The sequence below is a fragment of the Triticum aestivum genome, chromosome 1A (assembly GCF_018294505.1).
Source record: "Triticum aestivum cultivar Chinese Spring chromosome 1A, IWGSC CS RefSeq v2.1, whole genome shotgun sequence".
NCBI classification, from domain to species: domain Eukaryota; kingdom Viridiplantae; phylum Streptophyta; class Magnoliopsida; order Poales; family Poaceae; genus Triticum; species Triticum aestivum.
The window spans coordinates 25,404,805-25,427,198 of NC_057794.1; the positions used below are offsets into that span (position 1 = coordinate 25,404,805).

Genomic DNA, 22,394 nt, shown 5'->3' on the forward strand with positions numbered 1-22,394 from the left:
AAACTGAAAACTAATAGTTAGACTATTTATGAGAGTAGATTTTCTCCCATGCACGGGAGGTCCCGTGCCTGGATTAGTCCATTGATCACTTTGGATGAGCTCGTGCATACAACTTTTGACAGCTCCACCCATCCCATCTCCCATCCTTCTATATGTTTTGAACGATAATTCCTATTTATTTATTTTTAGATTCATGTTCCTTGTATAAGGGGCTTTCAAATAAGATCCATCTTAAATACATTTTGATGAGTTTTTAAATCTTCGTTAAGTTTCAACTGCTGAAACATGGTATGCGTGAACGACAAAAACACAAGTTCCAAAAACTGAAACTAAAAATTTGGTGTGCCTTCGTGCGGAATCCAATGACTTGTGGGTCGTGAGGCAAATCGGGCGGCCAGACAAGTTTCAACGACGAAAACTTGGTAGAAACAATGATAAATTTAGCAAGTTTTAAAACTAAAACTGAAACTTAAATCCTAAACACTAAGCCCTAAAACCCTAAAAGCATATGAAATTTGGTATAACTTGGCAAAAAATTTCATGTTCCAATATTTGAAAGTTAGATTTTTGTTATAAAAGTTGTCAAGATGGCGGACACAAATATGCAAACGAAACTTAATTTAGATTTCCGTTTCAAAAGATAGAGTAAATCAAAATTAAAAGATGGAATAAAAAAGATTTGAGATGGATGACTCATGCAACTATACAAAAGCATGCATGAGGTCTTCCAAAAAAACATGTATGCATGCGAATCTCCAACCAAATGGACGGCAAGAATCTCTTTTCTCGACCATTAATTAGCTCAACAAAACCAAAAACCACACCAACTACCGAATCATGTGTGTTGAGTTTTCGTGCGTGTTGGTGCCGTGAGCATTCTCGTAAGAAAAATCTTGTGCGGTTGTATCAGCTTGACACGATGGTAGACCTGAAAATAGACTCCATGGTGAAGAAAAATCGAATCAGGAGGCTTGAGACCTGAGGCCGGCATGGCTAATCAAGAGGCACAATTTTGGGCACACACGCAAGGCAATGAACAGATTTGAGACCTTGGCATGGCTAATCAAGCCGTCATCGGATACGACAACCGATTGACAGGCAGCTGGTAGCCAGTATGGACTATGGTGTCACGAGGCACGCACGCACTACCCTTCGTCCTTGCAATCAGTGGCGCATATCTGTACCGGATCCACCACCACCCACTGACATCACCGCGCACAACGCCGCACTATAGCTACATTTAGCTAGGTGCCACTCACTCGCTCCCTCACCATGGGCCATGGCTAGCAGTAGAGTATACTCTCTTAGCTCTATATATAACCCGGTGGTTCGTCCAGAGTCTAGCTCCACCCATTAGCATAGCATCCATCTCCGGCCAGCAAACACAAACGAGCTTCTCTTTCTCCTCCTCGGGTTCAGGGTAATTGGCCGGAGTTGAAGACGAAGCCGGCGGTGAAGACACGAGGGGGATCATCAGTTCATCACAGAGATCGAACGGCCATGTGTAACAACAGCGGTGGCCGCGGCGGGGCGAGGGCGGCGAGGAAGGGGCCGTGGGCGGAGAACGAGGACGCCCAACTGGTATGGTTCGTGCGCTTGCTCGGCGAACGCCGTTGGGATTTCTTAGCTCAGGTCTCAGGTTTGCGCGGTGGCGGGTGATCGATCCAACCTGACTCTACGGCCAGTCACCATTAATCTTCTTCTACCTCCCCTCCCCCGGCGTGTTCTCGGCTGTGCTTCGTGCAGGTCTCCGGCGCACCGGCAAGAGCTGCCGCCTCCGCTGGGTCAACTACCTCCACCCGGGGCTCAAGCGGGGACGCATCACCGCCGACGAGGAGCGGCTCATCCTCAGCCTCCACGCCGAGTGGGGGTCCCGGTGGTCCAGGATCGCCAGGAAGCTCCCCGGCCGCACCGACAACGAGATCAAGAACTACTGGAGGACGCACATGAGGAAGAAGGCCCAGGAGGAGAAGATGCTGGCCAAGAAGAAGGCTGTCGCGGAGGCCTCCTCCTCGACCACGTCGCTGACGACGACGACCTGCTCGGCCTCCGCCACGGCCACGTCGTCCAGGGCGGCCACCACCGAGGCGCCGCAGGAAAGTGGTACAAGCATGGACGACGAGGCCGAGGAGGAGGCCACCACGTCGGTGAGCGAAGAGAACAAGGCGGAGGTGGTGCAGTACTGCTCCGCCGTGGACATAGACCAGCTGTGGAATGACATCGCGGCGTCGGAGAGCTACCCGGAGATGATGATGAGCTGGGGCTCAGCCGGAAACGTCGCTGTCGCCGCCCCCGTGGAGCCATCGTCGCCGGTGTGGGAGTTCTGCGAGGATTACTCCCTGTGGAGGATCGACGACCACGAGTACTACAACAAGATTGATCAACACGCTCTGAATTGAGAGGATTTAATTACGTTTCTCTTGTTGTTCTTGTTCTTGATTCCTAGCTAGCTAGCTTTATTGCACTACTTGTATTACTATATACTAATTCATGCATGTAATTATATGTAAAACTCGAGTTGTGAGATTATATTAGTGACAGCTAGCTTTTTGTGCACATGTGTAAGTCACTAATTATCATATTTCTGGAGAATCTGTTGCAAATTAAACTTGTCAAAATCAAAGATAGTGAACTAGAAGTTCTCTTCTGCTTAATTAATCGATGAGACAAATATTGTTCTTCCGTTTCGGAAAAAGTCAACTAGTTCTCCGGCCTCTGCATATATATTTCAACAGATCCTTTGCATCTATACGTCTGCGTTTAAATCCAAGGGTGGGTAAGAAACATTTCATTTTCCTACACACAAATATTTTTCTTTTTTTCGCGGGTTTTATACAAATATATTTTTGGGAGAACTTGATATTTATTCAACCTATACAAGTGGAAATATTCGCGCATTTTTGCACGGTTAGATATTACACAGCGCAAAGTGAAAAATGGTATAACTTTAACGGTAGATATACGCGCAAAGTATAGATATCATCTTCACCAGAAAATATATCCTATATGCCAAGATACCAACACACGAGTGCATGGGAATCCATTTCACAAAATTGCATGGGAATCCAATGATAGAGCCCTAGCCCCATGTCAAGCAAGCAACTTGCTAGATCAAAAGATGCCCAGATCAGGAGGCCAGCTGGTACCCATGGAATAGCAAGGAAGAAGCAAGAAGAAGAGACCACCATGCATCATCCCATTGTGGAGGCCTCTTTCCAACTTTTCATCATGTCCACCTCTGCCTTTCCATCGCTCCAATAGCCTGTTCAAATCCCATCTGATCACAGTACTCTTTTCACCTTCGTCAATGGCCGATCCACACCTTTGCTCCCCCGGCCGGGTCCACGCATGGGCGCCAGTGAAACTGAAAATCACATCTCCTATTTCTGTCACTCACTGAGTCATCTTCAGCGGTATTTTTCTTCCGTTCCGTTGAAGAACGCCGATGGCTATTTCCGTTCCATTATTGGTAGGAGGCAGGGCATATACCTCCACGGGATGTGCAAGTTGGAACAAAAAGCCCAAGTGGCTTTGTGATAAAAATATGGGGGCGGAAAGGTGGTGATAAGGAGCAAGGGCTGCCTTTGTTTCTTCTTTTGGGGGTTGCTTTGCTCCTAATTCTTACTAACCTGACATTATCTCCGTGGTTTGTTTACACCCACTGGTGGTTCACCACAAGACCTTTTGGTTTAGTGTGCTAGTTACCCCACAGAAAGATTGTTTTTGCATCCGTTAATTTTGTTCCTCCGTTGTTAGGCTGTTGCATTAGAATCCTCGAAAGAAATCTCTTTCCGGTTGATTCTAACTTTTTCCAGACGGACTAAACAACGCATCACGACTGTAAATAATAATGGATTTGCTAATTCTCAATCATCTAAGAATTAATTAAACGCGTCAAGATTCATGCAACAAAAATTTCTATTGTTTTCCCTTTTTGGTGTTGTGCTCTGACTGCAGACACTTGCATGCAACTGATTTGCGTTGTACGTTGTATTTTACCTTTTTTTTCTTTGGGTTATTCTTTTCTGGGTGCAACTACATCTGCACATTTCTCATCGGCTTCACCATTTCCCCCCTTTTTTTCCTTTTGGTTTCCTTTGTTTTCTTTTTTTTAATTATTTGGTTTTCATCGATATTCTAGTGTTTATTTTCCTTTTTTTCTTTTAATACACGTATACATTTTTGTACACATTGCACATTTTTTGTATACATTAGACATGTTTTTAATACATGTTTAAATTTTTAAAATACACGAATAATATTATTTTTCAAATATGTGTTTGATTTCTACTTATATTCATGCATATTGTATATTTTTGGTACACATCTCAAACATTTTTTACACATGTTTAATATTTTTCAAATACATGATTTAATTTTATCAAATATTTTTTAAAAAAATTTAACTAAAATATGTGTCACAAAATTCATATACACGTTGAAACATTTTTCCATTATTTTTTTAAGTAGAAAAAATATTCTTGAAAAACGGCAACATTTTATTAAAAGGAACGTACATATTTTTGGATGGTACGAAACATTTTTTTAATTACACAAACATCGTTTTTATATTTTGTATCATTTTACAAAAGTGTCATGTACATTTTTTGAAATACATGAAACATTATTTTCTGAATGTTATGAACATTTTTTAAAAGTACACCAACAAAAGTTTTAGACCATGTTAACATTTTTCAAATTCATGGTGTCACTTAAAAAATAAGTACTTTAAGGTTTTTAGAATGTATGTATTTATAATATTTCAACAATATAAACTAAAATAAAAAGAAAAAATATGAACGAAAAAAGAATAGAAAGTAACGTACAACTGTGTGATTATGGACCGGCACATTTAGCGCGTGCTTGTGTCTCGCTGCGGGCGAGACACAGTTGCTCTCGGCTGAACAAGAGACCGAGCAAAGAAGCGAGCTTGCTAATGGGCCACTGGCAAGAGGTCTCAACCTTCACCTAAGACCAAGAGATTATGAACGAAACCACTATTTAAGGGTTACTCTTTATAAAGGTCACTCTCATCTTTACATGCGCTGACTTCTAGCGCATTGCATATGCGCCACTTGTCATAAGTTAGGAGTTTTTTCTTTTTTGTTGATTCGTTTATTCTAAATGTCTTGTCCCTCGAACCGTCCGTTTAAATCCTAAACTGTTTTCACTGGTTTTCTTTTAAAAAAGAAGAAGGACCCCCGGCCTCTGTATCTGGATGATGCATGCAGTCGCTTTATTAATTATTTACACAAGACCTTACAAAGTCATAAACCAGTAAGACCAAAGCCACCGTCTAGGCAACATCTGTCGCTACTTCTATCCAGTTGATAAAAGGGATGCTGATAGCCTGGGTCTAATATCAAACAGACCTCGCAGCCAAACCTAACATCTAAGACTGAGGTCCCAACCAAGACTCTTGCCGGGTATGGGGCACCCACCAGTCCGGCGCACTCCTCAACTAGGACGCCTGCCGGGTATGAGGCCACCGCGGCAACCTGCCACCAATCCATCTTCAGTGTTGTACTGCTGCATCTATCTTGCCTGGTCTAGCTGCCGTCGACGCCACCACGACGCCAAACAACGCCACCACCCTGTGCTCGTTCATCATCACACGCCCATCGAGGAGACCCCACTGCTCCATGCCGCTGAGACCCACCGTTATCGACGTGCCTGATACCACGTCGCTCCTCCGTCGCGAACACCACCTGTTGCCACTGGTCCCATCCCCTCAGCCTGCAGTTCCTCTAACCAAGCACCCAAACGCCCCTGGCGGCACCTCCAAGAAGGAAATGACTCACGCAGTGTCGCCGCTGCCCAATCTAAGGAGATTTCGGGTTTTCACCCGGGCATGGGGTCGGGGTGGAGGGCATGGACCACAACGGCGCTTGCAAGGAGGAGAACGGCGAACCTGGTCGTCGCCACCGTCGGGATGAATGAGTCATCCAGAGTTTCCTCCGGTCCGATGGCACCTCTACCAGCCCCGAGGCCGACGACCGCGATCATAAGCCACCAAGTGCAGCGAGAGAGAGCCAACAGCGTGGAGGAGATCCACCGGCAACTCACCGCCCACGCGGTTAAGACGCTGTCCATCCACCCCCCTCCCCCCGCGCGAACTTCGCCAGCCGAGGGCGCCGTCGCCAATCCTAACAGGGTCGCCGCCCCTGGTCTAGGTTCCTCCATGATGGCCGGAGTGGCGAGATCCGCCACGAGCGACGAGATCCGGCACTGTGCGGCCGACGCCATCGCCCAAGCCCGCCGTCGGCCGATCCATCTGTCGCGCCGTCGGGAGCCCGCACATTGTCGGGACTCCCACACTCATGGATCTGGGCGCCCGTGCACCGCCGCAAGCCCGCCGCCTCCGGGATCCGCCACACCGTCGGGAGGGCCGCACACCACGGATCAGGACGCCCGCGCCGCCGCGGATCCGGGAGAGTGAGGAGAGACCCTCCGTCGCCGCCGTCGCACGCACGGGATTTGCCCGGCGCCGACCATCGGCAGCGGCGGAGGAGAGAGGGGCGCTGGAAGGTTACTAGGCGGCGGCGGCTGAGCCCTCCGGAGCCGCCCGCGGGGGAGGCGACGTGAGAGGGAGGCTGCGGATCGGAAAGCCGATGACGATAGATCGTCCACCGTTGTTGTTGGGTTTCTCGCGCCTAGATCTTCGAAACTGGATTCCGTGTTAATAGGTTTCGACAAACCATTTTTCACGAAAAAAACCTGGAAAAAAACCCGATGCAGGAAGCATGATTTATTTTTTTTCACTTTTTTTCTTTTTTCGAGAACCACAATTGTGGTACTGGCGGAAGCAAATCTTCGCCTCCATGAAAGGCAAAGATGTGTTTCTCATGGAAGCATATTTTTTTTTCAAAAAGCACGGTTATGTTTCTCACGAAAACAAATATGTACCTCAATGAAAAGCAAATATGAGCCGTGGAAGCACAATTTTAATTCTATAATTTTCTATTCTCCAAACCTAGGAAAAAATGGGCGAAAACCAAAAAACTAAAACATACCCATCTACAACCTGAAAACACATAAAAAATAATTTCTAGAGGAAGCACCCAGCATGCGATATGTGTAGTGGCTAGACTTGCCACTTGGCATGCTCCCAACTCACTCAAAGTGACCCGTAAACGTCCTCAACAAGGGGCTGCAAATAGCACAAAGAAGCACCAAACGGGCCGGCCTATTAGGCAACCAATGCTTTTGTGACCAGTTCTTTGCTAATTTTATACAATTTTCCACTTGTGTGTACTGGTTTTCTGCCCTTCTTTGGTTTTATACAGTTTTTGTACTTTTTATGTTTTCTTTCATACTCCCTAGATCTTTATGGATTTTTTCCATTATTACTATTTATTTTGCTTGCCTTTTTAATATATGAGTGTTTTTAGATAATTCTACATTATTTCATTCACATGTTTTTTGAAATCAGTACATATGCTTCATTTTCAAATTCGGTGAATTCTAAATTGTTTTTTAAATTATGTACTTTTTAAATTCTGGTGTATTTTTTGGATTCGACGCATTTTAGAAAATTTTTGTTTATTTTTGGTAAAACATCTATTTATTAATGTTTTAAATAAATTCCTTAGAAAACTTAGATTCATGGATTATTTCATATCTTCAACATTTTTTAGGAAAATTCAAAATAAAATACCAAAAGCAAAAAAACAAACTGGTAAAAAAACTTGAAATTCTAGAAAAAGAAATCTGAATGAAAAACATAAGAAAACAAAACCGATCGTACTAAGCTTGGTTACTCTAGTTTGGCCCTTGCCCATGTGAGGAGGGAGACCTCTGATTCCCTGACCCATGCGGTGGGCAAGTCCTATTCGGCACATAGTTCGCCAAGTAGTGACGCAGTACATACCCTCTCCGTGGCTATTTCTTTTTTAAATAATACATTTTTTTAATAATTTAGAGAAATATTACACCGCTTTTTTATTTTTTTAAAATAATACACGGTGGGCCCGTGGAAGCTGACTGGCTTCAGTCGTTTGTGGCGTAGCCAACAGGCTTTCTTGGCCCACTACGAGGCCGACTAGTGTCTTTTCGGCCACGTGGAGGCCGACTATAGGCCGGACCACGTCACTCGGCCTCGGGGTTCCCAGTCGGCCAGGCCCAGGCCAACAGGCCCAGTCTACTTACCCAGGGCCGACAGGTAGCCCAGTCGGCTTCCCCGTGGCTGATAGGAGGCAGCCACCCCTCCAACCGGGCGCACGCCCCTTCTTCCTCCTCTATTCCTCTTCTCTTCTTCTATTCTTCCCTTCCTCTCTCCCCACCCGAAAAAACTCTCATTTATGCACCATTTGGTAGCCGGTTTCTTGCCCATTTTCCATCGTAGTGTTATTCTAGAGGGTTGGGGGAGGTAAGGGAGACCTCGATCTCACGATGGGATAGCTCATGGTAGCGGTGGTGAGTGGTGTAGGTGGTGGTGGTGGTGGAGGTCAAGGTGGTAGTGGTGGTGGAGGCTCCGGTGATTGAAGGCCGCCGTTTGTCGTTACTTCGCACACTTCAAGGGTAAAATTCAACCGACATTTTGTCTGTCATAGTTGTTCCGGTAGTATTCAGTAGGTTTGGTGATATTTCGGTGTGAGATTATTCAGTTGGCTCGGCGATGTTTCGGTGTGCGATTATTCAGTTGGTTCGGTGATATTTCATAATATATTTAGATGTCAAACATTAAGGTATGCGAATATTTTTAGTTGGTTCGGTAATATTTCGTAATATATTTAGATGTCAAATATTTAGGTGTGCGGATATTTTTAGTTGGTTTGATAATATTTCGTAATATATTTTGATGTCAAATATTTAGGTGTGCGGATATTTTTACTTGGTCCGGTAATATTCCGCAATATATTTAGATGTAAAATATTTAGGTGTGTGGATTTTTTAGTTGGTCCGGTAATATTTCATAATATATTTATATGTCAAATATTTGTGTGAATATTTTTCAGTTCATCCTTTTGCTTAATAATTGTCCATGTTGAATAATTTTTTTGGCCAGCAGAGAAGTCTGATGTAGTGAAGTTCGTATTTTATTACGGTCCTGGTACTGTCCAAAGAAATGTGATGGGAGCTGATCTAAGTGATTTTGAGTAAATAGAGGTGCCACTGACTGCCCCTCAAACATGGTATGCTAGTCAGTTGAAAGAATGGTTGACAGGAAGTTTAGGGCTTAATACTGAAATACACGTCGTCGGTGTGCATGCATTATGGACCCGGTCAAGTTCAATCGTTTACTTTTATTTGAGGCCAATAGAGCGGGCCCCTCAGTGGGTGCGCTGGTTACAAGGTTGTGAAAGTAGGGAATGCAATCATGTTGCCTTAGTGCTTCCCATCATGAAGGAGGTCAGTGCACCTGAAGGCGAGGGTGGTTACGATCCTGGCCAGAGCAGTGAAGGGATGCATTTATCTATGTCAAATTTTGTGTCAAATGCTGGAGATGACAGTTACGAACCAGGGCAGAGTAGTCAGGTAGAAGGAGGAAATGCCGATGGTTATTACAGTGGCGAGGCGGACGCTGACAAGGTAGATGGGCAGATGCAAAACTAGATGGAAGATGAACATACAGATGGTGATAGTGATAGTGGTCATGCCGATAATTTAGAAGAGTTGGATGAAGAAGAGAACGTAGAGGAGGTATCGAATCCTGCATCATGGAATAAGTGCAGGAAACTTTGGCGGGAGAAATGAGCAGGAAACAGTGTTGCCGCCTGGTCCAATAGCGGCAGGTGCCACACGAGAACTCAGGGGGTCTTTTTTGTCATTCTTGTTCAGAGGTGATCATTTCTCTCAATTAGATTAGCCAGGTGATATTTTTGCACACCTGGTTCAGAGGTGATCATAATTACGGTGCAAAATATGGTGGGCATGCACCTATCGAGTTCGGTGTAGCCGATTGCAGCTAATCAGCTTAGGCGAAACCAATTAGTCCTAATCAGACACACTAAAACCGGCAGGAGCTTTAACCTGCAGCCGAGAGTCCTGTCGGCTTCCCCAGGCCGATAGGATCCCATTCGGCTTCCCCTAGGCCGACAGGACCCCATTCGGCCGTGCCAAGGCCGACCGAGGCCAGTCAGCTTCCCCCAGGCCAACCATGTATTATTTTTTTTAAACTGCACGATATTTTCCTAAATTATTAAAAAAATGTATTATTTTAAAAAAATAGCCTCACCGTGAGCCTGTATCCACCAGTTTCGGGTAGATTCTACAACCTTTCCTGAACCAGTTTTTCTTCTCTTCTTTGTTATCTCTTCTGGTTTCTCTTTCTTTTAAATTTTTCATTTTTTTCCTTTTTATTTTCTGTTTTCCATTTTCTTTTCCTTTTTATTTTCATTTTCTCCTAAATTTAATTTTTCATTTTAGTTTTTTCTTCTCTTTTTTTATGTTTTTTATTTCAATTTTACATTTCATTCTTTCTTTTTGATATCTTCTTTCTTTTCCATTTATGGAAACATCTTTCAAAATAGAAAAAACTTTCTGAAATAATGAATTTATTTTAATCATAAATATTATTTGAAATCAGGATCATTTTTTAAATTACTGAACATTTTATGTAATCGTGAACATTTTGGAATTAACGGTCATCATTTGAGATTTTGTAAAAAATTTGGGAATTCATCGACATGTTTTTATTTTTGCTGAACATTTCTTGAACTAATGAACATTTTAGAATCGAAGACATTTTTTTGATTTTAGAACAATATTTAAAAAAATGTTCGGCCAGGACGCGAACATTTTTTGACTTTTGTGAAAAAATTATTATTGTTCAACATTTCCATTAAATTACGATTATTTTTAAAAATCCCAACTTTTTTAATATGCAACATTTGTACATAATTGTGCAAAAAATTAACATTTATGATCATTTTTAGGAAAAATTAATATTTTTTAACAAATCCGAACATTTCTCGATTCCTTGAATGTTTTCTAAATATGCGTACCTTTTTTGAAATCATGAACAATTTTTGAAATTTGCAAACATTTTAGATTATTTGAGTTGACAAACATTTATAATTTCATGACATTGTTTTTGAAAATTTTATTTTTATTCTGAATTTGTAACTTTTATAAAATCCTAATTTCTTTTAAAATAGAACAAAAAATAAAAACGAAATGAAAAAAAGGAGGATATCCCAAATTGCGCATAAGCCTGCCCAACAGGGCACACGTGGGGAAGGGGACGCATGCCAAGCCTCTCTGCGGTAGAAAGCGAGGTAACGCACATGGGAGCTCCTTACCGGCGCATTCAGCGCCCGTTGGTATTTGTGGCGCCTACGCAACTTATATGGGTCGGCCAATCAGGATGAAGAGGTGAATCGACCGCCAGCGAACACTCGCGTGGATGCTTCGTTCAATGGTTGACCGGTCGTGGTAGACTAAAAATAAATAGAAAATCAAAATAGATCCTCAATGTCAAAAATGTTCACGGATTTAAAAGAATGTCCACAAACTGTAAGAAAGGTTCATCAAATTTATTTTTTTAAAGATCACCGGTTTTGAAAAGTTCACTAATTTGAAAACAAAAACATCGAATTTAAAAACATTCCATCAAATTTTAAAAACATTAACTGATCTGGAAAAATGTTCATCGAATTAGAAAAATGTTTGTCAAATTTTCAAAAAGTTCATTGATTTTGATAGATGTAATTAGGAAAAGGATTATCAATTTTGAAAAAAAATTGTCAAATTTTGAAAAAACGTTCATAAAATCCAATGAACTTCTTCTACGAATTAGAAAAAAAATTCAAAAAAGGGGAAAAGGAAAGGAAGAAGGAAGAGAACACTAGTAGAAAAAGGGTCTGTTGTCCCGGTTCGTAAGGGCCTTTTGTCCCGGTTCCTGAACCGGGACTAAAAGATCGGTACTAATGCCCTGTCCCTTTAGTCCCGGTTCAATCCAGAACCGGGACAGATGGGCCTCCACGTGGCCTGTGCGCGGAGACCAGGCAGGAGGGCCTTTGGTCCCGGTTGGTGGCACCAACCGGGACCAATAGGCATCCACGCGTCAGCATTTCTGTGGCTGGGTTTTTTATTTTTTTTGAAAGGGGGAGGGGGGTTGGGGGTTTTGGGGGGTTAATTTAGGTGTTTCATATATTGTGTTAACTAGCTATAATTAATAGAGAGAAGTGTCCTCTCTTATGTCCGTGCTTGGTCGACGCTACGTACTATACATACGTATAGAGAGGACTAGACACGCTAGCTAGCTAGTAAGCAAATGAAGGAAGCAGAAGATCGTCATGAACATATATGCATACAGAGAGAAGTGATATCGACCACCTCTCCTTCTCCGAGAGATTGGTCGAACAACAAGTTCTTGTATATCTATTCGACACTACCGGCTACATATATACAATAATTATCTCTTACAAATATAATCTCCTAGCATACGGACTCATGGTCCACATAGTATTCTCCGTCTTCAGCGATCACGTGGTCAAGAAAGAATGCCGCCAATTTCTCTTGAATTGCTCGCATGCGAGCTGGTGCTAGGAGTTCATCCCGCTTCCGAAACATCTAATTTGAAGAAGGGGGTCAATACACACACACACACACACACACACACACACACACACACACACACACATATATATATATATATATATATATATATATGAATGAATGAATGAAACTCAACACAAATGATGGTAATAAAATAAAATTGTGAATGTTGTTATTTACGCACTTCATATTGTTCGTCAGTGTAGCCCCGCTCACAGGTCGTGTGGCGGATGGACTCGCAAATATAGTATCCATAGAAATTATTCCCTTGTTCCTGCCACAACCACTTTACAAGAAATAGAGGTCAATCAAACTGATAAGCAAGAATGCCAAATGGTATTGATGAAACTAGCGCTTGAATCAATAGGAGATGCGCGGAACATGCTACTATAGTACTTATTTTCGGTTGTCTAAATTGCAGCTTCTTCAGGAGTCCCGGAGCTTTTTTGGTGAATTTTTTCCAAACCTTGCCAGGCAAAGAAAACAATTACTTGATATATCAGGAAATGAACAAAGTTGCTGATGTGGTGGATAATGATCGATTTGAGTCATGTCCGCATAGTCCTGGGGATCTTTTCGTCTTGAGTCTAAGATGGTTACTAGTCCCCGCTCAAGCTTAATCTCTAGGAGAATATAGTGGAAAATGCACACGCATGCATAACTCATCAATTACATTACTATAAACTTGACTAATATATAAGGGAAAGCGAATACGCAGAAGACAGTAACACTCACTTGAAGTTGTAAGGAAAGAGTATTATATCTTTGTTTTCATTTATTACCAACGATCGTAGCAAGTTGGCCTTGGTATCTGCAGGATGAAATTTAACCTCAGTTTCATCTATGAGATATGTGTTAATGAACCCAATATCACCGACTTGTCTTTTCTTCAATTCGGCGATCTTCAATCTGCATAATATAGTGAGTATAATTATAAATACATGCAATGAAAGAATTGAGCTATATAGAGAGACTTAATGACAGAAGTAGTACTACTTACAGACAGTAGCATGTGACCGTTGCTTTATCGAGGGCCAATTGATTGAAAAACTGAAAGAACTCCTCAAATGAAACAGACAACAGATCAATTCCAATGAGTTCATGCTCCTTTTTAACTCTCACATACAAAGTACTCCTCCCCCCAGACTCTCTACAGATTTTCAAGTACCAATCATGCAATCTTTGCATCATCGTTGATAGAGATCTTTCATCTTTGATGAGAGGCTTCCCGTACTCGTATCTTTGTATCTGCACCTCCATGAAATCATAATGTACATTGTGGGGCAGGTAATCTCCAAGATTGCTATAACCGGGCACCATCCTCGGATCATTATCGACGATGTCGCTAGGCACCTTGAGCGGGGGGCACGATTGCTTCGCTTGTTCGCCGAGCTGTGCAATTTGTTTCCCAGCTCGTCGTTCTTTCAGCCTTTGATCACTAACAGTACTTCCCGACCGCTCCGCTTCGACAAATTCCTTTCCAATAATGCGCTCATAGTTTCCTTTCAGTGGAGACTTGGGTGGTTTTGTCAGGGCAGCCAGAGTGCGCTTCGCTTTCACCGGATCTACCTTCTCCTCCGGAGGTGGATGTTTCTTTGCTTTCACCGCTTCAAAGAAGTTCCTCACTTCTTCTCGCGCGATCTCGGCATTCTCCTCCGGGGTCCTCTCGTATGGTAACTTCTTTGGAGTCTTCAGAGAAGGACCGAATCTGTATGTCCTCCCGCCTCTGGCTGTACTGCTAGACGCCGACAGAGCAAACGGAGCGGTTGTCTTCTTTACTTGCTTACAAGGCGGAGGAGAAGGACTACGACGCGCCGGAGCAGCCGGAGAGGCGGCAGGGCTCTTCCGCCCTTGCTAACGAGGCGGAGAAGGAGGAGGCTGGCTGCTCGTGCGCACCGGCGCAGGCGGAGAAGGAGGCGGAGTACCGCCACGCGCCGGAGAAGGAGCCGGCCAAGTGCCCTGATCGTCACTCGCCAGAGGAGGAGGCGGTGGAGGAGGTAGAGTGCCCTGACTCACCGGAGGAGGAGGCGGTGGAGGAGGCAGAGTGCCCTGACTCGCCGGAGGAGGAGGAGGAGGCGGAGGCGGAGGCGTCCAGTTCGGAAGGTTGATGAGCTCCTTCCGCCATAGGCATGGAGTCTTCAGAGTAGAACCCAGCCTAATCTCCCCTTCACCGGTAGGGTGGTCAAGCTGGAGGTCCTCAAATCCCTCCGTTATTTCATCCACCATCACCCTAGCATATCCTTCTGGAGTCGGCCGGCAGTGAAAAGTTGCGCCGGGTTCAGTAGGATAAACAGAGCCAACAGCCGCCTTGACCTTCAAATTCATCCATTGCGTCATAAGGTGGCAATTTTGAGACTCCGTGATAGCATCCACAGGATAGCTGGCAGGAGCCGTCAAGACATGCTCCGGCTGAAGCAGCTCGGTGGAAGCCACGTTGCTTCTCCGCTGAGATGGCGGGGTAGCTTCAGGGGAAGTTTCGGTAGTTCGTTTGCTGCGATTTGCTTCTCGTTCCTCTATCGCTTGTACCCTTGCTTGCAGCGCCTGCATTTGGGTCTGCTGCACTTTTTTCCTCCTCTCCTGGCATTTGTAACCGCATGCATCCGGAAACCCAACCTTCCACGGAATGGAGCCTGGCGTGCCTCGTGTCCGTCCAGGGTGCTCAGGATTCCCGAGGGCCATTGTGAGCTCGTCGTTCTCTCTGTCTGGAAAGAATGTCCCTTGCTGCGCTGCTTTGATATACTGCTGAAGCTTCTTGACTGGTACGTCCATTTGATCGTTCGTCCAAATGCACTTCCCTGATACAGGGTCCAAGGTTCCGCCAGCCCCGAAGAACCAAGTCCGGCAACAGTCTGGCCAGTTAATTGTCTCTGGTTTGATCCCTTTATCAACCAGATCATTCTCAGTCTTGGCCCACTTAGGCCGGGCTACGAGGTAGCCACCTGACCCCGTGCGTGGTGATGCTTCTTCTTCGCAGCATTTTGCTTGTTTGTCGCCGACATCTTCTTACTCTTTTCTCATGTCTTGTGGGCCACAAATGCGGGCCAGTGATCTTTGATCTTCTCATATCTGCCCTTGAATTCTGGTGTCTCTTTATTTTCGACAAACTTATTCAGCTCTTTCTTCCACCTCCTGAATAGTTCTGCCATCCTCTTAAGAGCAAAAGACTTGATTAATTGCTCTTTAATTGGCTTCTCCGGATCATCCTCTGGCGGTAGGGTTAAATTTGACTTCAGCTCAGTCCAAAGATCATTTTTCTGCATATCATTGACATAAGACACCTCAGGGTCTTCTGTAGCTGGCTTTAACCATTGCTGAATGCTGATCGGGTTCTTGTCCCTAACCAAAACCCCGCACTGAGCAACAAATGCGCTCTTTGTCCGGAGGGGTTCAATCGGTTGGCCGTCGGGAGCGATTGTTATGATCTCAAACTTTTCATCCGAGCTCAACTTTTTCTTCGGGCCTCGTCTCTTTACCGAAGTTGTGCTCGATCCAGAGGGCTAGAAAAAAGAACAAAGACTTAATTAATATGTGTACATACCAAAACAATGAATGCATCAATTAGCTAGTCAGCAGAAGCTTAACTAATATATATACCTGGCCGGACTCGGTTCGGTCACCGGAGACGTCATCACGGTCTCCTTCTTGCACCGACATTGGGTCACTGGAGCCGTCCTCACGGTCTCCTTCTTGCACCGGCATTAGATCACCGGAGCCATCATAATCATAGCCAGCTGCTTCCAGACCATCGGCGTCGTTGAGAAACAACGAGCAGACGGCATCACTTCCTCGTGCGATTATGTCTCCCAACAACTTTTCTTGTACTTCGTCTCGGGCGGTGTCCATAGTTTCTACAAATATTTACAACATGGCAATTATTATTCAAACATGACAGATGGATATATTAGTGGCAAACGTAGAACTAATATTAATTAGTTGCCTCGATGCTGCTTCTCTAGGGTTTGGGGTGGCCTCGACGTTGCTTCTCTAGGGTTTGGGGTGGCCTCGACAACGCTTCAAGGATAAAAAAAGAAGAGGAAGAAGAAGAAAAAAAGAGGAGAAGAAAGAATAGAGGAGTTCTTACTCCTCTATTCTTTCTTCTCCTCTTTTTTTCTTCTTCTTCCTCTTTTTTTATCGGGAACGAGGGTCGTCGAGGGTCACCGAGCGGTAGAGGAAACCCTAAATAGCAAGTATCATGGGTGTGAGATACATGTGGCTGTCGGTGTCGAACACTACATCCACGTCCCACAAGTGACGTGGGCGTCGAAGCCCGCGTCACTTGTGGGACGTGGATGTACTGTCCAACACGGACGGCCACATGTATCTCACATCGACGATACTTGCTATTTAGGGCTTCCTCTACCGCTCGGCGACCCTCGACGACCCTCGTTCCCGATAAAAAAAGAGGAAGAAGAAGAAAAAAAAGAGGAGAAGAACTCCTCTATTCTTTCTTCTCCTCTTCTTTTTTCTTCTTCCTCTTCTTTTTTATCCTCTTCTTCCTCTCATGTTCGACCCCCCCTTGTGTTGAAGTTATCAGGAGGGGGTATATCGACCCCCCCACATGTTGAAGTTATCGGGAGGGGGTATATCGACCCCACCCCACGTGTTGAAGTTATCAGGAGTTTATATCGACACGACATACGTACATGCGGGAAAATAATATTACCGGGGAGGGGGTATATATCGACCCCCCTCGTGTTGAAGTTATTGGGAGTTTATATCGACACGACATACATACATGGGAAAATAATATTATCGGGGAGGGGGTATATATATCGACCCCCCTCGTGTTGAAGTTATCGGGAGGGGGTATATCGACCCCCCCACGTGTCGAAGAAAAAAAGAAGAAAAAAAGAGGAGAAGAAGAAAGGAATAGAGGAGAAAAGAGAAAATAGAATATATATTCTATTTTCTCTTTTCTCCTCTATTCCTTTCTTCTTCTCCTCTTCTTTTTCTTCTTTTTTCTTCTTTTTATTTATTTCTCCTCGTCTTCCTCTCCCCTCTTCTTCTCCTTTCTTCCTCTTCTTATTTCCTTTTTCCTCTCATTCTTTTTCTTCTTCTTCCTTCTTAAAAATACATGAAGTAGTATTGCCTAATTCATTGTTCATATGAATATACAAACATTTGCATATTTACAATAATTAATATCACCAAAAAATTCTATGAACAGAAAAAATCCTAATTTTTCTAAAAAACTATCTTTTGCATATATACATGAACATATATATACACAGAGAACATATATACATATATATAAAAAACAAGCATATATAAGAAAAAAAACACATATATGAAAAAAATGCTAACTAGGGAGGGCGTCGGCCGGACCAGGAGGACCGCGGGGTCGGCGGCGAGGATGTCGACGGGGCAGTGGGCGCGCGCTCGGGGTAGGGGGTGCGGGCGACGGCGACGGTGGGCCGGGGCGGCGCGCGTCGGGGAAGGGGCCGGCGCGGGTGACGGCGAGGGCGGGCCGGGGCGGCGCGCATCGGGGCAGGGACGCGGGCGACGGGGAAGACGGGGGCGGGCTGGGGCGGGCGGCGTCGGGGCAGCCTGGCGGCGTCGGCGTCGTCGGGGGCGGCAACTGCAAGATGAGAGTGAAAATTTCCTAAGTGTGGACTTATATAGCAGAGCCTTTAGTCCCGGTTCGTGGCAGCAACCGGGACTAAAGGTGGGCATTAGTCCCGGTTGGTGCCACCAACCGGGACCAAACGCCTCTTTTCAGCAGCCCAAAGGGCCGGAAGCGGCGGCCTTTGGTCCCGGTTGGTAGCACCAACCGGGACTAAAGGGGCATTGGTCCCGGTTGGTGCCACGAACCGTGACCAATGCCCCCTTTAGTCTCGGTTGGTGCCACCAACCGGGACCAAAGGCCTTGTGCTGCTGCGGTGTCAAAAGTTTAGTCCCACCTCGCTAGTTGAGAGGGGTACGCAGTGGTTTATAAGCCCCACTGCCGCACCCCTCTCGAACTTCTCTCCATTGCAGGCTTACGGGCCTAATTGTCACTGCTATGCATGTGGGCCTACTGGGTCTTCTGCGGGCCTGAATCCTGGCCCGTGGATGAGTTTCTAGTCGTATTCAGGCCGTGGGGGCCCAGTAGGTGGCACTTTTTGTTTTTTTGTTGCTTTATTTATTTTATTTTCTTTTGTTTTTTGCTTTATTTTTTAATTCTTTATGCTTTTAGTTTTAGAAAAATTATAAACATTTTGTTAATGCCATTAGTTTTCAAATTTGAAAACACTTTTTTTGTTTTTTTGTTTTCTTTGTTGCTTTATTTATTTTATTTTGTTTCTACTTACAACAAAATACTTATTGTTGCTATTTTTTCCAGTTTTTTTGTTTTATTTTCTGCATTATTTATTTTCTTTTGTTTTTTGCTTTATTTTTTATTCTTTTTGCTTTCAGTTTTAGAAAAATTATAAACTTTCTGTTGGTGCCATTAGTTTTCAAATTTGAAAACACTTTTTTAGTTTTTTAGTTTTCTTTGTTGCTTTATTTATTTTATTTTGTTTCTATTTACAAAAAAATACTTATTGTTGCTATTTTTTTGTTTTCCAATTTTTTTGTTTTGTTTTCTACATTATTTATTTTCTTTTGTTTTTTGCTTTATTTTTTATTTCTTTTTTGCTTTTAGGTCAGCAAAATTATAAACTTTCTGCTAGTGCCATTAGTTTTAGAAAAATTATAAACTTTTTGTTAGTGCCATTAGTTTTAAAATTTGAATAGTTAAAATTTGAATTCTTTGAAATTTGTGTGAATCACAAGTTTGTGATTAACTTTACTAAAAAAATGAACATAGATGCACCTATAGAGAAAACTTGACCTAAATTCATAGTTTTCAAATGAACTCTGAAAAAGTTGGCATAGCATACTCGTGTGTTACAAAGTTGGCATGGTATCATCATAATAGTTGCGGGAGAAAGTCTTCACTTTTTCTTCGCTTGTGTCATTTGCTTATTGCGCCGTAACCATGGATAATCTTCATCGTTTATCAGGATGCTTGGGTCAGCCTTGACATTGAAGGGAGGAATTTCATGAAACTTTTCATAATCTTCAGACATGTCTGTCTTGCCGTCCACTCCCAGGATGTCCCTTTTTCCTGAAAGAACTATGTGGCGCTTTGGCTCATCGTATGATGTATTCGCTTCCTTATCTTTTCTTTTTCTCGGTTTGGTAGACATGTCCTTCACATAGATAACCTGTGCCACATCATTGGCTAGGACGAACGGTTCGTCAGTGTACCCAAGATTTTTCAGATCCACTGTTGTCATTCCGTACTGTGGGTCTACCTGTACCCCGCCACCTGACAGATTGACCCATTTGCACTTAAACAAAGGGACCTTAAAATCATGTCTGTAGTCAAGTTCCCATATGTCCACTATGTAACCATAACATGTGTCCTTTCCACTCTCGGTTGCTGCATCAAAGCGGACACTGCTGTTTTGGTTGGTGCTCTTTTGATCTTGGGCGATCGTGTAAAATGTATTCCCATTTATCTCATATCCTTTGTAAGTCAATACAGTCAAAGATGGTCCCCTGGGCAACAAGTACAACTCATCACAAACAGTGTTGTCACCTCTGAGACATGTTTCCAACCAACTGCTGAAAGTCCTGATGTGTTCACATGTAATCCAGTCGTCGCACTGCTTCGGGTGTTTGGAGCGCAGACTGTTCTTGTGTTCATCGACATACGGGGTCACCAAGGTAGAGTTCTGTAGAACTGTGTAGTGTGCTTGAGACCAAGAATATCCGTCCCTGCATATTATTGAGTCACTTCCAAGAGTGCATTTTCCAGTCAGTCTCCCCTCATACCGCGATTTAGGGAGACCTATCTTCTTAAGGCCAGGAATGAAGTCAACACAAAACCCAATAACATCCTCTATTTGATGGCCCATGGAGATGCTTCCTTCTGGCCTAGCGCAGTTACGGACATATTTCTTTAGGACTCCCATGAACCTCTCAAAGGGGAACATATTGTGTAGAAATACGGGCCCCAGGATGACAATCTCGTCGACTAGATTAACTAGGACGTGCGTCATGATATTGAAGAAGGATGGTGGGAACACCAGCTCGAAACTGACAAGACATTGCGCCACATCACTCCTTAGCCTTGGTACGATTTCTGGATCGATCATCTTCTGAGAGATTGCATTGAGGAATGCACATAGCTTCACAATGGCTAATCAGACGTTTTCGGTAGAAGCCCCCTCAATGCAACCGAAAGCAGTTGCGTCATAATCACGTGGCAGTCATGAGACTTTAGGTTCTGAAACTTTTTCTCTGGTATATTTATTATTCCCTTTATATTCGACAAGAAGCCAGTCGTGACCTTCATACTGAGCAGGCATTTAAAGAAGATTTCTTTCTCTTCTTTCGTAAGAGTGTAGCTGGCAGGACCTTTATACTGCTTCGGAGGCATGCCGTCTTTTTCGTGCAAACATTGCAGGTCCTCCCGTGCCTCAGGTGTATCTTTTGTCTTCCCATACACGCCCAAGAAGCCTAACAGGTTCACGCAAAGGTTCTTCGTCACGTGCATCACGTCGATTGAAGAGCGGACCTCTAGGTCTTTCCAGTAGGGTAGGTCCCAAAATATAGATTTCTTCTTCCACATGGGTGCGTGTCCCTCAGCGTCATTCGGAATAGCTAGTCCGCCAGGACCCTTTCCAAAGATTACGTGTAAATCATTGACCATAGCAAGTACGTGATCACCGGTACGCATGGCGGGCTTCTTCCGGTGATCTGCCTCGCCTTTGAAATGCTTGCCTTTCTTTCGACATTGATGGTTTTTCGGAAGAAATCGACGATGGCCCAGGTACACATTCTTCCTGCATTTGTCCAGGTATATACTTTTAGTGTCATCTAAACAGTGCATGCATGTGTGGTATCCTTTGTTTGTCTGTCCTGAAAGGTTACTGAGAGCGGGCCAATCGTTGATGGTCATGAACAGCAACGCCGTTAGGTTAAATTCCTCATGTCTGTGCTCATCCCACGTACGTACACCGTTTCCATTCCACAGCTGTAAAAGTTCTTCAACTAATGGCCTTAGGTACACATCAATGTCGTTGCCGGGTTGCTTAGGGCCTTGGATGAGAACTGGCATCATAATGAACTTTCGCTTCATGCACATCCAAGGAGGAAGGTTATACATACATAGAATCACGTGCCAGGTGCTGTGATTGCTGCTCTGCTCCCCGAAAGGATTAACGCCATCCGCGCTTAAAGCAAACCATACATTCCTTGGGTCCTTTGCAAACTCATCCCAGTACTTTCTCTCAATTTTTCTTCAGTGCGACCCGTCAGCGGGTGCTCTCAACTTCCCATCTTTCTTCCGGTTCTCACTGTGCCATCACATGAACTTGGCATGCTCTTCGTTTCTGAACAGACGTTTCAACCGTGGTATTATAGGAGCATACCACATCACCTTCGCAGGAACCCTCTTCCTGGGGTGCTCGCCGTCAACATCACCAGGGTCATCTCGTCTGATCTTATACCGCAATGCACCGCATACCGGGCATGCGTTCAGATCCTTGTATGCACCGCAGTAGAGGATGCAGTCATTAAGGCATGCATATATCTTCTCCACCTCCAATCCTAGAGGGCATACGACCTTCTTTGCTGCGTATGTACTGTCGGGCAATTCATTATCCTTTGGAAGCTTCTTCTTCAATATTTTCAGTAGCTTCTCAAATCTTTTGTTAGCCACAGCATTCTCTGCCTTCCACTGCAGCAATTCCAGTACGGTACCGAGCTTTGTGTTGCCATCTTCGCAATTGGGGTACAACCCTTTTTTGTGATCCTCTAACATGCGATCGAACTTCAGCTTCTCCTTTTGACTTTCGCATTGCGTCCTTGCATCAACAATGACCCGGCGGAGATCATCATCATCGGGCACATCGTCTGGT

General features: G+C 44.2%; 1 protein-coding gene across 1 annotated transcript; it reads left to right on the forward strand.

Annotated features, from left to right (window-relative positions):
• Positions 1-1,307: 1,307 nt before the first annotated feature.
• Positions 1,308-2,556, forward strand: LOC123187662 (myb-related protein MYBAS2). The gene is made up of 2 exons (XM_044599583.1): positions 1,308-1,639; positions 1,747-2,556. The coding sequence occupies exons 1-2, from the start codon at positions 1,501-1,503 to the stop codon at positions 2,397-2,399; spliced, it is 792 nt and encodes a 263-aa protein (XP_044455518.1). The 5' UTR covers positions 1,308-1,500; the 3' UTR covers positions 2,400-2,556.
• Positions 2,557-22,394: the final 19,838 nt, after the last annotated feature.